The following is a 16,190-nucleotide window of genomic DNA, read 5'->3' as shown; positions in this document are numbered from 1 at the left end:
TGAAAGTCGACGAGGACGTATTTTCAGCCATTGTAAATTATTCATAGTGTACACGTCCGAGGAAACATTTTCCCGTTTCCACCTTAACCAAACTCAACTGAATACTTGGGATCGACTTATACCAGCCAATGCCATGCTCCGTCTTTAGCTTTCATTTCAAAAAGTAAAATTGTGAAGAAAATTACTCCCTGATCTGCCATATGAATATTTAGAACTGTCAGAAACTTTAATGAAGTATTCAAATTACTTTTCTTCAAGAAGCAGCCTCTTCTAACTTTATAAAATTCCCAGTGATATGGATAAATAAACAAATCACGCTTCTCCATATTTCAAAAGAGTTGACATATTTGACTTGGGTTGAATTTGATTCGCTTTCGTGTATCACGGTCAACAAATTTGAACTGCGGTTCTTCTTCTTTAAAGTTATTGATTACACGGTTTAATTAAATCATTTGCTGTTATAATGAAAATCAGCTGCCAACAGATTGTATACTCCCTTCAAAAACGATTACGCAAAAAAAAAGATTGTATCTGCCTTTTATAGCAAAAGAAATTAACACGTCTAGTCAGACACTTCTGAAAAGCAAAGTCAGATATAAAAAGAGAGGTAGATTTCCGAAACTTTCTCAAGGAATTTAAGCGCTTTTCTTTCGCCACCAGTGGACCTGGACAATGAATATGAGCTGCCCGGAGGTACATCTCAGCAATGCAGCGTCTATTGTTTTATCACTGTGGTTCTCCTTATCTGGTTTAGCTGCTGTATTTGGAAATGCAGTTATGTTGTGGTTGTTCTATAGAAACGAGTCATTACGAACAATGTCCAACCGATTTTTAGCCTCGTTGTCTGTGGCAGACTTTTTAGTTGGACTTGTTATAAACCCTGTCTGGATCGTGATCAGATGTTTGATTCAGCCATCAGATACACACGGCATAATGTTCTACGTCATTGAAATGTTATGGATTCACACCACCACTGCTACGACATACAGCGTGTGTTGCGTCTCAATCGATCGGTTTATTGCGATACGGTTTCCTTTCCGTTATCAGCACATGGTAACCAAGAAAAGATGCTATGCCGTGATAAGTGCAGTGTGGTTAATCTCTTTGCTTGCTCCGTTCTCAAGGATCCTGGTAAAACATGGGGAATACATGATGAATGAAAACCTATTGTTGTGTTTGATCGTTACAGCTTTTGTGTTGCCTCTGTTTGTAATAACTTTTTGTTACGTGTTGATTTTCAAAACCGCCAGAAAACAATTTGGGAGAATCAGCTTAGGAGAAAATCTTCAGGACAAAAATATAAAATCTCGAGCAAAGGAAAATTTAAAAGCCATAAAAACAGTAGGCGTTGTTTTAAGTGTTTGCATCGCTTCTTGGCTGCCAAGTATGGTTTTTCTTGCGATTCAATACTATTATGCTTCAGAAAATCTTAAGTGCGCCGATGAAAAAGTATACTTCGCTATATGGCCTTGGGTTGAGGCAATCGCTTTTACCTCGTCCGCAATTAATCCCTGGATATATTTTTTCAGGAGCGAAGACTTTCGCCAAGCTCTTCGCCGCAGCTTTCCTCGTTTGCCAAGTTTCTTATGAAAATTGAACCTCAGCCTGTACAAAGTGACATTCCAGATGAAGAGTTGAAGCTCTAAAGACCAAAATTACAAAAACAGAACATTTTTATGCTTTATAAAAAAAAAAATCTGTCCGTCTTAGGACCTGATCATTAGCGTTTCCAGCACTCCACAGAGTTTTCTTTAACTTTGCGTTCTTATTGGTTTTTTGAAATGCATTTTCTTCCTTCTGATTGGTTGTTTTGACTACTCTCGTTTTTTTTTGTGTTTCACGACATTAAATCGAAATGCGTTCTCTCATCTAAACTCGTTTTGTTGTACGGAGTATCATAGTTCAACTCAGGAGCTCTTTTTCTTTGGAACTTATCAATACAAAGAAAAGCCGAATAGAGCAAGGCAAATCAGAAAATAAACTTTGTTTAAACTTTTCATGATTCGTTTGACGCGGAAAGTACTTCAGTTTGCCTCGACTTGATGTACTCGACTCAGTTTTTTTCCACTTGCATCTAAATATGCAACATGTGAATAGAGCCATGATGCTCCAGGAGCTATGTCAGTCTTATACCCAGACTAATGTGTATAGACTCGCTCAACAGTCTATCAATACACCAGCAGGTATCGCAATAAAGCAGCGATTTCTGCGCATATGAGCAATTTTGGCTCCTAAAATTGTTACAATAATCAGTAACAACTGTGTAATCTATTATTTACACCTTTGCGAGAGAAAAAACAAATAAAAGCACTAGCTATCTTTATATCTTTTTATCTATGTCTTAGGATTTATCAACTGTATTGTAATTAATTAACCTGAGTCAAGATTTTAGATATTTTACATTTTCAAATGCATATACTTTACTGACTGACATGGCTCTGATAATACAACAATTGTTTCTTTTTTAGTAATTAACAAGTTCCTTTCCACTTTTACTTTATTCAATGCATTCGGCATTACCTCCAGAACAGCATTTACTCCTAATGTTTTGGTTACAATACTTTGTCGTAAATGATCTCGCGACAAAACAATCACTCTTCAGGGTTCAACTTTCCTTTTTGATTATTATTTATTAGATTACTCTCAAACCATTCACGTATTGTATTAAACCCATGCCCAATGGTTGAATGTCATCTTTTCCATTTCCGATCTGTGTCACTCTGCGCTCACATTCTACTGTCACTTCCAGTCGGCCATTAGTAATCAAATAATCAAGTCAAGACATAAACAAAGAGAAAAGTAAACTGCCAATAATTTTAACAACTTACCTATTGTGCAGTCTGAAATTCAATATAACGTATAATATGTTATTTACGGTAGAGTACTAGCACAACCGCGTTCTCCGATTAAAAAAAAATTTAAATGTACTATTTTAAAATAAAGGAAACGTATTAACGTAGCAAACACGTTGAAATCAATTGAAAACACACGCTGAGCGAAAATCTAGGTGCGAAAGGCACACCATAAAACTCTAAAACGCATTCTAGTTCAAAAACTTATTTAGAACCAAGGGAGCTGGGTACTGGCCTTATCACAGCTGCATACATGCAGTTGAGAAGTTTGTTCAAAGTTCCTCCGCCACCCCACATACAGATCGAATGGTTATAACTTAGAGTATAACTATCTTTGCCACTAATTGACATGACTAGACTAGAATCTTTTTAAGAATGATGTTTAAACTGCCTTTTCACCAGAGAAAATAAATGAAGCAGTGTTCAACTTCAGTCAAAAATCGTCCAAGTTTTCCTCAGAACTCCGTTTTTTGAACCGCTAAATTGCCAGTAACTACACCGTTTCCAATGGAATGATTTTGTTTTCGTTTTTTCACAGTTTCAAGGATATTCTCTTCGTTGAATCGAGAGGATAAATTGCGAAAAGTACTGCGAAACGCTCGGCGAAACTCTTGATTTCGAAAGTAATATATCAAAGGGTTGATCGCTGATGAGGTAAAGGCAACGGCCTCCACCCATGGCCATACAACAAAGATCAATTTATTACGTTTACAGTTGTGATTTGCTTTAGAATAGTAAAAGTGAAGTAACAGCAGAACGAAACTGGGTAACCATGTGATAATACAAGTACCTAAAACTAAACCAATTGTCTTGATGGCTTTGAAATTTTGTTTTGCTCGAACTCGAATATTCTCGTCGTAGTTTCCGGTTATTTTCTCAGCCGATATTCCTCTTAATACTTCCTTAGCCTCTTTGAAAATACAGATGTACACAAGACTGACCACTAAAAGAGGAACAGCGAATATTATAAAAGCCAGGGCTGAAAGCAATTCTGCCACAACATATCCCATGTCATTTACCGTCGTCGTAGAGAAAGGAAGGCCTGACGAGAAGAGCCAGACCGAGATTATCACTGTGTAACATCTTTTCTTTGTTACGATGTCCTGATAACGGAAAGGAAACCGAATCGAAATGAATCTGTCAACAGAAACACAGCACAAGTTGAAAGTCGTGGCAGCGGTTGTGTGAGTCCATAGCAAGTTTATAACATCGAATGAAATGCTCTGAACTGGTGGCTGAATCAAGCATCTAACGACGATCCACACAGGGTCAACAACAGAACCAACGACAAAGTCTGCCAAAGATAAGGAGGCTAAAAATCGGTTGGAAATTGTTCTTAACGATTTGTTTTTGTAAAACAGCCATAACATAAGTCCATTTCCTGTTACAGCTGCTAAACCGGAGAAAGAGAACCACAATGATAGAACGATGGATGCTGCACTGCCTAATCGTTCTTCCAAACAACTAGTATTCATGTTAGTTCTTTTGCGACAAAAGAAGTAGTTTGAAATAAAAATCCAGGCAGCCACTATTCTCTCCTTGCTTCAGATAAAGGAAAACAAACACCAATCTGGACTGACGCTGCTTCAGCAGTTAATATTCACAAGATATTGGATTTGTATGATGTGAATAAATCACTTAGACATAAGTGGCAGAATTGGAAAATACTGTCGGGGTGATTTAATGCTGGGATGATTGACAGATGATGCATCAATCATCTTGAGTTGATCACCTGTCAACATCATCTTTCATGGATCAACATCTCATTTTCTTTATAAGTTAGTTTCCAGATCCTACTGATCAAAAGAGGAAGGTAAAATGACAATCATGGGGTTATGGGCATTAATGATCGGCGGAAAGTTCAGCGATCAAAATCCGTTTTTCCCGAAGGACTGGTTAATAAGAGCTGTGTTTCATTTCTGATAAACAATTACAACAATGGATTCCGGGTAAAGTATGTAATGACCTGAATAATAAATGGTTCGGTTCCGTATTCGTACATAAGTGTTAAGTTCATCTTAGGTTCCCCAAGAGTTAATGACCATAGTTGATAATTAAGATTCAGGTTGCGGCCGTCTGACGGAGAAAATAAAAGAATAGTTACCACTTATAGAAGGAAAGGACTCATTTGTTTGACACAAAAAAGTCGAATGTTTTATTTATTTTTAAATTCATGTTTGTTACAGGAGGATTTGAGATGAGTGTAGCTAAAACCGACCCTCATTTCGCTCAGCATCTGTTTCCGAGAGGCAACCTGGTTTGTTGACGTGCCGTTTGTTCCATGAGTTTCTATTATAGTTCGGTCTCTATTTGGCCAAAGTTGCCTCGAGTTCCATCATTCGTCGCCACCTCTTTTCTTTCTTTTTTAAGGCCGAGATCTGAGACATTTTTTGGTTCAGAAAGACAGGGAAACGAAGAAAAGGTACTGCAAAAAGCTTGTCGAAATTCGCCATTTCTGAAGTAGTATATTAATGGGTTGATAGCTGATGAAGTTAGCACAGCTGCCTGAACCCACGGCCATGCTAACGAAAACAGTTTCTTCAAGGGGCAATCCTTCTTCGTTGTACAATAATGATAAGTAATAATAGTCAGAATGAAACAGGGAATCCATTTTATGATACAAACACTCAAAACGAGTCCAATTGTTTTAATGGCTTTAAAATTTTTAACAACGCCACGGAGTGTGTCGTCATTATTCTCTTACCTTGTGTTCTGGCTGCCTTAAAAATAAAAGCATTACACAAAATAACCACAAACATTGGAAAAAGATACGCTATGGCTGCGAAAAACAACCACCCCGCTCCATCTTTTATAAATATCAAGAAAGGAAGAAACAGTGAGATCACCCACACCGCAGTTATCACCACATGACATCTTGTCTTGGTTACAAATTCTTGATAGCGGTAAGGAAAGCGAATCGCAATTAACCTGTCAACGGAAGCACTACACAAACTTAACGATGTGGCGCCAGCAGAGTGAGTCCATAAGATCTTTATGATCTTAGTCATACTTCCATGTCCACTTTGAGGCTGCGACAGATGCGTGGCCAAAAATATTGGGTTCAAAACAAGCCCAACGAAAAAGTCTGCGACGGACAATGAGGCCAAGAATCGATTGGAAATTGTCCGTAAAGACTCCTTCTTGTAGAGAATCCCCAACACTGTTGTGTTTCCTACCACTGCTGCCAAACCAGACAAGGAGAGCCACAGTGAAAGAAATATGGATGCCCCACTATTCATTCGTTCTTCCGAGCAGTTAAGGTTCATGTTTAGACCTTTGTAAGTTAGGAGGGAAAGGTTGGAAAAACTTTTGAAGGAGTTACAGATTAGCTATTGATTATCCATAAGCGCAATTACAGACAACCTGTCCTAACTCCGCTTACCAGTTATATGTCAACTTCTATTCAAATTTTGCATCAAATGATTAAATAGTTTGGTAGCAGATGGCTTTTTTCGTGATATGAATGTTTTAATTTCTTTTGAAGATGGTAGCACAGAATTAAGGCAGAAATTCGTTTGGTTAGACATAATGTTAATAACATTAAGGTTAACGACAATAATTCATTCATCAGCAGAGCGTTTTTTTTTCCCTGTCCTGTCTCTAGGTTTAGTATAATCCAAAATACCTTTCATTGATTTTTTTAAATTTTCGACGGTTAAATATTTATTTGCTTGTGTCGATCAGCCACAACACAAATGAACTTCAAGTTACCCGGGCTGCGATGGTTGTCTCACCAATAAGTCGTTCTTCTTCCAAGCAACCAATATTCATGTTAGGTGATTCGGAAGAAAGGAGAGATCTGGAAACACGTATGAGGTCGTTCCTACTAAGCCACTTCGCTCGGTTACGAACAGGTCAAATTTTAGCATAAATAATCTGTTCGCAGATGGCTTCTTTTGTAACATAAACATTTTAAATTTTTGCGGCGCAGAATACCGTTGGAAACATGTTTACTCGGAGTTAACTCGTTATATCTCAGTCATAAAGCGACATCTTGTATCCCAACGGAGAGCATTTTTGGAAAACCTTTCAATTGAAATTATCCCTTAACTTAGATAAATTGATGCAGAATACCCCAGCACCTAAGTGCATTTGACTACTTTTTAGCTTTGTCTCCATATTTTAATATCCTTTACTATGTCCAGCCGTCAATATCTTCTTTACTTAACATAAACAACTCATATTCTTCAAAATGTAGTCACCACTTTTTTACTTATTAGCCCGATGACAATCTGTGAGGGCTTGGACACTAAACTACTTATAATTAAGGGAAAGGAACTGTTAACCATTGACAATGTTATCTGGCTATCCCAAAGTGTTTCAGAAACTGATCAAAGCTGAAACTGAACACATCCGGAGACTTGCTAAGTAAAAGTTGAGAAAATTGCATTCATTTACTTAGTCTCTAAGGAAAAGAAGATAGTTATCTCTGAGGAAAAGAAACACTTGTCATCAGTACTTGTTTCTAATGGTCATCCTTCTTCATTTGTACGAAAATTCGCAAAGACAACAAGGTAACAGCCAACAAAAAACCCGCGCAGGAACTTATGTATACTGCCGTTCTCCCTTACATCAAGGGTGTATCAGAGGTTCTTTGCCGCTGCCTACAACATCAAGCCATACGAACCGTTTTCGAGTCGGACACAACACTTGATTACGTCTCACTTAGTACGACCTAAAGACGCCCTGAAACCATCAAAACAAGACGGTGTCGTTTACAAGATCCCATTTGAATGCGGCAAAGTGCATATCGGTGAAGCTTGGAGATCAATGCGAGAAACGATAAAAGAACATGACAGAGACACACCGCTTGCTCGTACTCAGACCTCGATAAACAATGAACACATATTTTATTACATGGATAGTCAGTCTCCTTAGTAACCGTCCTTCAGATTTCCTATAATGCTATCCCTTCCTCCCAAATAAAAAACAAGAAACGTTTGTTCTAATCCGACCTGTATTCGTTTCCTATTGTGCCTGTGGTCCCCAGAGGGTTTTTCTGTGGCGGTAAATAAACCGAAAATATAAACATAAAAGAACTGCGCTCGAGTGACAGCGGCTGCATAAAGTTGCTTTTTTAGTCCCTGGGTAGTCAATGGCCTTAGAGTGTGATTGAAAAAGCTCGCAGAAAGAGACACAGATAAAACACCATGCATGCTTCTCAAAATAATGGGTAAGTTTTAATTCTTAAGCACTTACTTTTAGCACAAAACTAATAAACGTCTGGAGATATCATTCCATTACACCATCACTCATTAATGGCTTTCCACCTTTATGTCAATAAAAACAGTCCTGTTTTACTGAGGTTGACCCTAAAGCTCTGTCTCTATCTCTCTGTTCCAGTCCAACAATTTCCAGATATTCGGCCCCGATCCGGTCTCAAACCAAACTGACGTGTACTTTCTACCGTGAGGCGTTAACGTAACCATCGAAAGGTGCGGCAGAATGCGAGGCGAAATTCTTTATTTCGAAAGTAGTATATCAATGAATTAATAGCAGATGAGGTAAAAGCGATAGCCTCTACCCAAGGCCATACAGCAGTGTCTATTTCAGAGGTCATTTGCCACCAAATGATAGCACTGAACTAAAGTAAGACCAAACTGGGCATCCATGAAACAACATAACACTTACGACTGTTTTAATAGCTTTATAGTTTTTCACAATACGAACTCTGCGATTATTATGGTTCAGATAATTTTCTCCGGGTGCTATTCTTCTACATTGGTGTCTGGCCTCTTTGAGCATGAAAATATAACTAATAGAAACCACAAATAAAGGAGTAACACATATTATAAATGCAAGAGATAACCACAACGCTGCACCGTCTTTGATGTTATTCACTAATATCGTCGAGAAAGGAAGTGCCAATCAAAATAGCCATATCAAAATAATGACTGTGTAGCACCTTTTCTTTGTAATAATTTCCTGATAACGGAAAGGAAAGCGAATCGCAATAAACCGGTCTACAGAAACACAGCACAAGCTGAAAGTTGTTGCGGTGGTCGTGTGAACCTAGAGCATGTCTGTGAAGAAGAACAAATGACTATCAACCGCTGGCCGAATGAGACAACCGCTGGCTATCCAGATTGGGTCCATGACAAGCCCAACGAAAAGATCTGCTACCGACAGCGAGGCTAAGAAGCGGTTGGAAATTGTTCGCAATGACTCGCTTTTGTAGAACAAAAACAACACCACTACGTTTCCAGCTACAGCTGCTAAACCAGACAATGTGAACCACAAAGATAGAACGATCGAAGCTGTAGTGCTAGGTTGTTCTTCCGGGCAAGCAGCATCCATGTTCTGCGGTTGGCAAACGGTGACCGTAGAAGTTTGAAAATAAGCTTACAGAAATGAAATTTGCAATCGCTTTTCCTTTTTATGGACCATATGTTACTCAAACTAACGTACTGTTTTCTTTTTTATCTGCTGTTTATTGGTGGAAACGTGGAATTAATTTAAGTACATTCTTAACTTCATCAAATTACCTACTAAAAAACCACATAAATAAAAAAGATCTCAAACTGCAAAAATTGTTGCGAAACTCAATCCTGAGCTTCATTGATAGCTTATCGAGTGATCACAAAAAACAGCTTGATTCGAGTTACACTTATTTAGCCATGCTTAACAGTCTAGAGCCGGTCCATAATATCCTATTTATAAATCAGCATTACCACGGTACGCTAGAAAGGTTCCTACGGTGAAATATTCTAGCACATTGATATATTGATATAATCCATATGCAATCTTTAGCTCGCTCGCAAGGGCTCAAAGATTCAGAGTGGATCTACGTTATGAAAAGGTTCGTCACTAGATCTGCCAATAACTGTCAAGTTTTTCTTACATCGCCCCAGATTAACTGACCACAGCTTATAACTAAGGCTAATTGGTGACCACCTTTCCGGGTTAAAGAAGAATCCTTTCCAACAATGGAAAGCCGAACACTATATGCTTCTGCTCAAACAAGAAAGCATATCCTGTCTATCCTCTCTTGGCTTGAATTGAAATTTCTCGCAGATCGAAGAGAATTATGTAAAAGGTTCAAATAAAAGGCTCAATGTTCTGCTTAATCAGAATCTGTTCATGAAAGGTGGGTGGCCAAGTTTATGACTAACAGGTAGTGTTCGCCTTAGTTGTCCTTACAGTTGTGTCTCCTTATTTGGAAATTTTCCACGAGCTCCAACATTTCCAGCCTTCCGGGTTTTCTCTTGCTTTGCTCTAAGGTCTGGTGCATTTTTATGGTGAGCGCAGTGCAATCGATCAAAATTAAAGGTACGTCTGAATGCCTGGCAAAACTCGCTATTTCTGAAATAGTATATCAGTGGGTTGATCGCCGATGAAGTAAAAGCCGTTGCTTGTACCCAAGGCAACGCCATGTAATGCAATTCGTTTTCGTTGCATTGTTCATGCTCTGTTTTACGGTAATAATAAATGACAAGATCCAAGATTAAACATGGCATCCATGTAATGATGAAAACACCCAGAACAAGTCCAACTGTTTTGATAGCTTTGAAATTGTTTAGAGCCTGGCGTGAGCTTTAATTTGTGCGTTGATGTTCCTTCTTCACTTGTTTGTGTTGTTTATTAGCTGCTCTGAAAATAAAAATGTAGCAGAAAGATACTACGATAATCGGAAACACAAATAATATAAACGCAAATGACAACCACAGTTCTGCTTGATGATCAGTTGCCCCATTTTTGACAAACATTATCGGGAAAGGAAGGAACAGAGAGATTATCCAGATCACAGTTATCACTACACAACATCTTTTGTTTGTTAGAATCACTTGATAACGGAAAGGAAAGCAAACTGCAGTGAACCTGTCAACAGAAACACCGCACAAATTCCATGTCGTTGCTGCTGTAGAGTGAATCCATAAGAAATGTTCTATTTCCTGATTATGTGAAGGCTGGCGAAGATATCCGACTAGGAAGGCTGGCTCCACAACAGCTCCCACCAAGAGATCCGCTATGGACAACGAGACCAAAAATCTGTTAGAAACTGTTCGTAGAGACTTGTTTTTGTAGAACAGCCATAACACAACTGTATTACCGGATACAGCTGCTAAACCAGACAAAGCGAGCCACAACGATAGAACAATGAATGCGGCATCGCTCGGTCTATCTTCTGTGTAGTTAGAATTCATGTTTCTTCTCGGCAAAGGGTTGGTTTAGGACCAAATTGACTGATTATTTTCACACGGCTTCCAATATCAACATATAAACCGCCCTGAAACTCGACTCCATAGTTAAACGAGTTGTCGACTTTTGTTTCGATCTTCCGCGCGTGAGGTGAATAAATTATTTGAGACAGAATTCGAATTTCATTTACAGCTTACGCTGTTTAACATATAATTAAAATGGATAATCTGACATCCACGGCTATGTGTCAAAAGAAAAGTATTAGCTTTTCAACCATTAATAGCAATGATTTAATAATTCATTTCCTTAAATTGCGCAAGCATCAGTATAAAATTTCTTATTGCGCAGTACAGTAACATTACAGCTATACCAAGATATTAACGCTACAATATATATATATATATATATATATTTATATATATATATATATATATATATATATATGTTATTTGCCGGCTAAGGGTCGGTCCATATGCTGAAAAACTGCGACCTCGGTCTTGAAAATGCTGCCCTCGGCAGGGCTCGGGCAGTATTTTCAAGAACGAGGTCGCAGTTTTTCACCATACGGACCGACCCTTAGCCGGTAAATAACATATTCATTTTTTTGAAACTTGACGGAATTCTTTCCGAAAGAACCCTAATGATTTAGGGCTGTAAATACGGCAAGATCTTCCATAAACTGAACAGTTTTTGAGCGAGTAAATGGTAGTTAAAATAGAGGTGATGAAAATTCAAGAGAGATGCCCCAGCGAAACATTTTCATTTCCGTAACGATGATTTAAAAGGCTTCCAAACAAACTTTGAAACATTATTTTTACAAGTATCTGTCACAATCTGACAACTGTCAATTGGAGAGCGCGTAAGTAAAAAAAGCGTAAGAACATTTGAAAAACAACGGAACTAGTTTGGCAAGGACTGTCACGACAATGTTTTCTTCAAAAATAGTCAATGATCTAACGGGAAGTATTATTCACTCTCATCGACGATTCATTAATGTACGAAGATTTACCTCTGTTCATTAAGTAAACGGCGAGGAAAGTAGTTGTGAGTAAATTCAATTTTTTTTATTTTGAAGTTGTGAGAGTTTGCTCGTTTGTTTGCTGCAATGGCGTGTGTAAATCTGGTCTTTCTTCACAGAAACTAAATCCGAATGGCACACTCCAACGAGACGCAAGGGGATTTAATGCGGTCTTTTCTCAAAAAATTCCTTCAGTTTCTGTTGTGCAATTTACAGTACAAATGTTCAAATTGAACGGACTTGGAAAGACTCACCGAGAGCGTATATTTGTTGTAGAACTTAAATTAAAACTTCCCTCGCTCTTTCACTGCGAACAAATTGCTTGAGAAAATTCAGGTATTAAGTGAATGAAAGTTCCATCGTTCAGTTTAACTGTAACCAAATATCTCACGTTTTAACTTTCTAGGTACTTTTTGCGAACGATTGAAATTAATTGCAGACGGATTTTAGGCCGCTTGTCAACCAACGTAATGACACTATGGAAACCAATATTTTCTGTCAACCAAAGTGATTTGATAGAGAGAAAAGAGAGGATTCATAAGTTATTCATCGGCTTGAGGTAGTGACCGACGTGTTTGCTTAAAAATACTGCCCAGCCGGAAAAACGAGATATTTTTATGAAAAATGGCAACGAAAGTTGGAATGTACTTGGCGACTCACGAAAGCGTTACCGTGGCCCTAGGCAGAGATAGGAAAATACTGACCGGGTAAAAAACCAATCAGATTGCAAGATTCGTTACAGTGCCCTCTCAAAGAAATAAAAATAAAAAAAGGAATTGAGTAAGAAATACAGAAATATAAATTACATACGAAGAGTTAAAACAAATTGTGCGAAGAAAAAAGTCTTAATAGCTTTCTTAAACCTGTTTAACGATTCGATTTTTCTAATAGAACAAGGAAGATCGTTCCACAGTTTAGGAGCAGCTGCACGAAAAGAAAGATCGCCGAGCGTAGCTAGTGTTTACCCTTGCAAGGAGCAAGTCGTAAAGCGTCATTGGAACGAAAATTATATCTTCTGGTGTCTCTTACGGAAGTCAGTTCACTTCCTCGAAAAAGGAAAACTAAACATTCGATCTCCCGTCAATATGATCTTGACTTTAGACTCAATAGATGCTCTAAAGTTGGTTCTCAGTACACATCACGACTGAAAAAAACAACGGCTAAGAAAAATTACAATGTTACAATATGAGAAGGCTTGGACCCTAATAATTGCCGAATAGGAAAATAGAACCCAGCCGTAGACTCAACAATTTTTCAGCGACCAATTCTGCTGTCTGTTCATTCTACATGACTATTACTAGAAATGGCCTCTTACATGGTTTTATCATTGATTAGGAAAAATGTTTAAAAAATTTACGGCGAGTAGACTTTATTTTAAATCAATTTTAACAAATCGGTGACACGACCTTCGCGAAACTTGCGACCTTCGCCGATCACCAAAAAATTGAAATGAATACGAGATGGATTTTTATTGACAAACTCACAGGTGCATAACATTTCAAAAGCTTTTATTTCAGAGAAGCAGACGTGAAGAGGTTAATTAAAGAAATTCAAATGCAAGTTGTTGAAACAAAACTTTGAGCCTAAATTTGAATGTAAAAAATACTTTCACTTTCTATACTCTCAAATCCCTTCAACTAATGCAAAAGAGTGATTCAAAATTTTCAAGACTTAATTCTGTTACGGATTTCACTGAAAACAAGTACTAACTTTCATTTAATTTTCATTCAAGCTGCCAAGTCAGTCCTTCCTGCTTCTTGCCAGCATCATTAACTGATCAAGCTCAGCGAAGAGTGTCTGATGAGGAAAAATTTCATGTAATGAAAGACTTGAAACTTTTAATTACATCTAAGTGTAAACAAATAATTATGAAAGGGAATTATATGCGGAATGGACGAAGAATGAAATTGATGTTTTGAAAATTGTGTCTTTATGATGGGACTTATCTTATGATTAGGCAACAGTACTTTTTTCTTGAATTTTCCTTAAAGCTTTGTCTCTTTACTTGCAAAACTGACAGGATTTCGAACTTTTCGAGCCATTTGGCTTCGCTCTGGTTTTTGGCTGAGGTTAACGTTTGCTGAATTTTGTCCGTGAACAAAGGGCAGCCAGTGGACGGTGCGACGAAAGGCTTGGCGAAATTCGCTATTTCTGACATAGAAGATCAATGGGTTGATCGCTGATGAAGTAAAAGCATTTGCCTCAATCCAAGGCCATACAACTTTGTCTACTTTGATGTCGTTACAGAGATGATTCGTCGCTGTATAATAAGAATGAACTACGAGTAAGACAAGACTGGGCATCCAAGAAATAATGTAAACACCTATAATATAACTGACCATCTTCATAGCTTTGAAATTTTTCATAGTACCATTTCCTTAGAATGTTTTCATAGAATGTTTTTTTTATTTGGAAGCTGTGACGATTTTGGCTGGGAAACATCCTTCTGCATTGACGTCGTGCAGCTTTAAACAGAAAGTGACCACAAATAATGAAGCGATAAATGTTACAAATGCCAAAGACAACCAAAGCACTGCACTTGCGATATTTCCCAACAGATCTAATGAAATCAGCCACACCAAAATAATCACCTTACAGCATCTTTTCTTAGTTACAATGTCCTGATAACGGAAAGGAAACCGATTCGCAATAAACCGGTCTACGGAAACGCAGCACAAGTGAAAGGTTGTAGCGGTAGTTGTATGAATCCACAACACGTACATACTGGAGTGCAAAGCACTCAGTAATGGTAGTTGTCCATTGAAAGTTGTTCGTAAAGACTCATTTCTGTAGAACAACCACAACATAACCTCATTTCCTGCTACAGTGGCAAATCCAGACAAAGAGAACTACAGCGATAGAACGATGGACGCTGCACTGCTGAGACGTTCTTCTGGACAGCTATGATTCATCTGATTTATAGGCGACATCAGAAGCCGGAGAAGTTTGACATTTTTTTCTACGAATTTACCTAAATTCAAGGCAGATGTTACAGAAACTGATGAAACTCCGCTTTAGAAATGTTTTTTTATTGACCGTGACAACAAAGTCTGGAAGTTAAGTCATAAACAAGCACGAAGCAGAACCCAAAAGAGAAAAAACTCTCTAAGGATGTTTTTCTAACGTCTAGAGAAAATAATGTCCCATTTTTCTCTCTTGCCATAATTCAATGTCTTGATTACGTTTGTCGATGCTGATAAGATCAATTCAGTTTTAACTTATTCGCAGAGATACGCAGACACTTAGCAAAACATGTTTGCCTGAGATGCAGGTGCTTAGTGATGGCAAGGCCATGAGGAAAATTCGAAGGAAACTCTCTTTAACCCGGGCACACAATAAATCAACGGCTTATAGTTATTTCAACAGCTAGTGTTTACCTTCATTTGCAAAAGTGATTCCTCTCCTCATCCATTTAATTTGAGCACTGCTGATTTTAAACCAGGCGAGAGTAGTCATTTGACACGGAACGTAAAGTTTTGTAGCCCCATTAAGTACAGAAATGGATCTAAAATGAAGTCATTAATTTAGTCTTTTTAAAGAAACTTCACTTTTTTCATTACTTTTTCGCTAAATCTTCTGTAAATCTTGATATAGGAGGGAGCAGTTGTGAGGATTTCCACAGGAAAATAAAGAATACTCGCGCTTTTCTCGAATAAAATCCGGCGACCAATTCAAACCGGTAACAAGTTCTCTCTGGGAGATTCTGGGCTATTGTTGGAAACTTCAGCAAAATGCACCGTGACAGGTGAATTACCATTGCAAGTTAGAGACAAAGATGAATAAGGGAGATCTAAGCAAGACGGCACCAGACCTCACTCTTCAACAGATACACCATGTCACATCAGCGCTAAGTTACAGACAGAAACGTCAATAATTCACTTTCGGGGTTTCTGTTCTAAAAATACGTAAATTTTGGTGACTTCGCGCTGTTATCTTGCCGGGATCGCCCAAGAAATGTTCAAAGCCTTAAAGCGCTGTGCGGGGCCATCAATCTTCTTTTTAAACGTTTTGTTTCACCAAGATCCCGTTGCCGTCGAAGTCTTTCTTTGTACAAATTAAAGTTTGTGTTATCTGGTTGGGAGAACTAAGGGCTTTATTCCAGCTCACGTTACCAAAGCGAAAGTGTAGGTAGGACTATTTTGAACACCTGACGAAATTCGCCATTCTCACTCAAAAATAGA

General features: G+C 38.1%; 3 protein-coding genes and 1 pseudogene across 4 annotated transcripts; 1 reads left to right on the top strand and 3 right to left on the bottom strand.

Moving 5' to 3' along the window:
• The first annotated feature begins 277 nt into the window (after positions 1-277).
• On the top strand, positions 278-2,957 carry LOC113685437 (beta-1 adrenergic receptor). The gene has a single exon (XM_027202951.2). It carries the CDS (start codon positions 673-675, stop codon positions 1,588-1,590), a length of 918 nt encoding a protein of 305 aa, XP_027058752.2. The 5' UTR covers positions 278-672; the 3' UTR covers positions 1,591-2,957.
• Positions 2,958-3,301: 344 nt separating this feature from the next.
• LOC113685450 (beta-1 adrenergic receptor-like) lies at positions 3,302-4,608 on the bottom strand. The gene has a single exon (XM_089190820.1). It carries the CDS (start codon positions 4,325-4,327, stop codon positions 3,308-3,310), a length of 1,020 nt encoding a protein of 339 aa, XP_089046946.1. The 5' UTR covers positions 4,328-4,608; the 3' UTR covers positions 3,302-3,307.
• Positions 4,609-4,979: 371 nt separating this feature from the next.
• On the bottom strand, positions 4,980-9,149 carry LOC113685451 (beta-1 adrenergic receptor-like; annotated as a pseudogene). The gene has a single exon (XR_016182071.1). The product of XR_016182071.1 is annotated as a beta-1 adrenergic receptor-like (transcript).
• Positions 9,150-9,262: 113 nt separating this feature from the next.
• On the bottom strand, positions 9,263-11,169 carry LOC113685436 (beta-1 adrenergic receptor). Its single transcript, XM_027202950.2, is given in 1 exon segment — positions 9,263-11,169. A coding segment is annotated over 1 exon segment (1,008 nt). The 5' UTR covers positions 10,997-11,169; the 3' UTR covers positions 9,263-9,988.
• Between the last annotated feature and the right edge of the window lie 5,021 nt (positions 11,170-16,190).

This window comes from Pocillopora damicornis, chromosome 13 (genome assembly GCF_964200805.1).
Source record: "Pocillopora damicornis chromosome 13, jaPocDami1.2, whole genome shotgun sequence".
Taxonomy (NCBI): Eukaryota; Metazoa; Cnidaria; class Anthozoa; order Scleractinia; family Pocilloporidae; genus Pocillopora; species Pocillopora damicornis.
Note: the sequence above shows the minus strand (reverse complement) of the source record. Positions and strands in the feature narration are given on the sequence as shown.

What these genes read in the sequence shown, in the direction of transcription:
- LOC113685437 (XM_027202951.2), top strand. Translation starts at nt 673, where the DNA reads ATGAATATGAGCTGCCCGGAGGTACATCTCAGCAATGCAGCGTCTATT.
- LOC113685450 (XM_089190820.1), bottom strand. Translation starts at nt 4,327, where the DNA reads ATGAATACTAGTTGTTTGGAAGAACGATTAGGCAGTGCAGCATCCATC.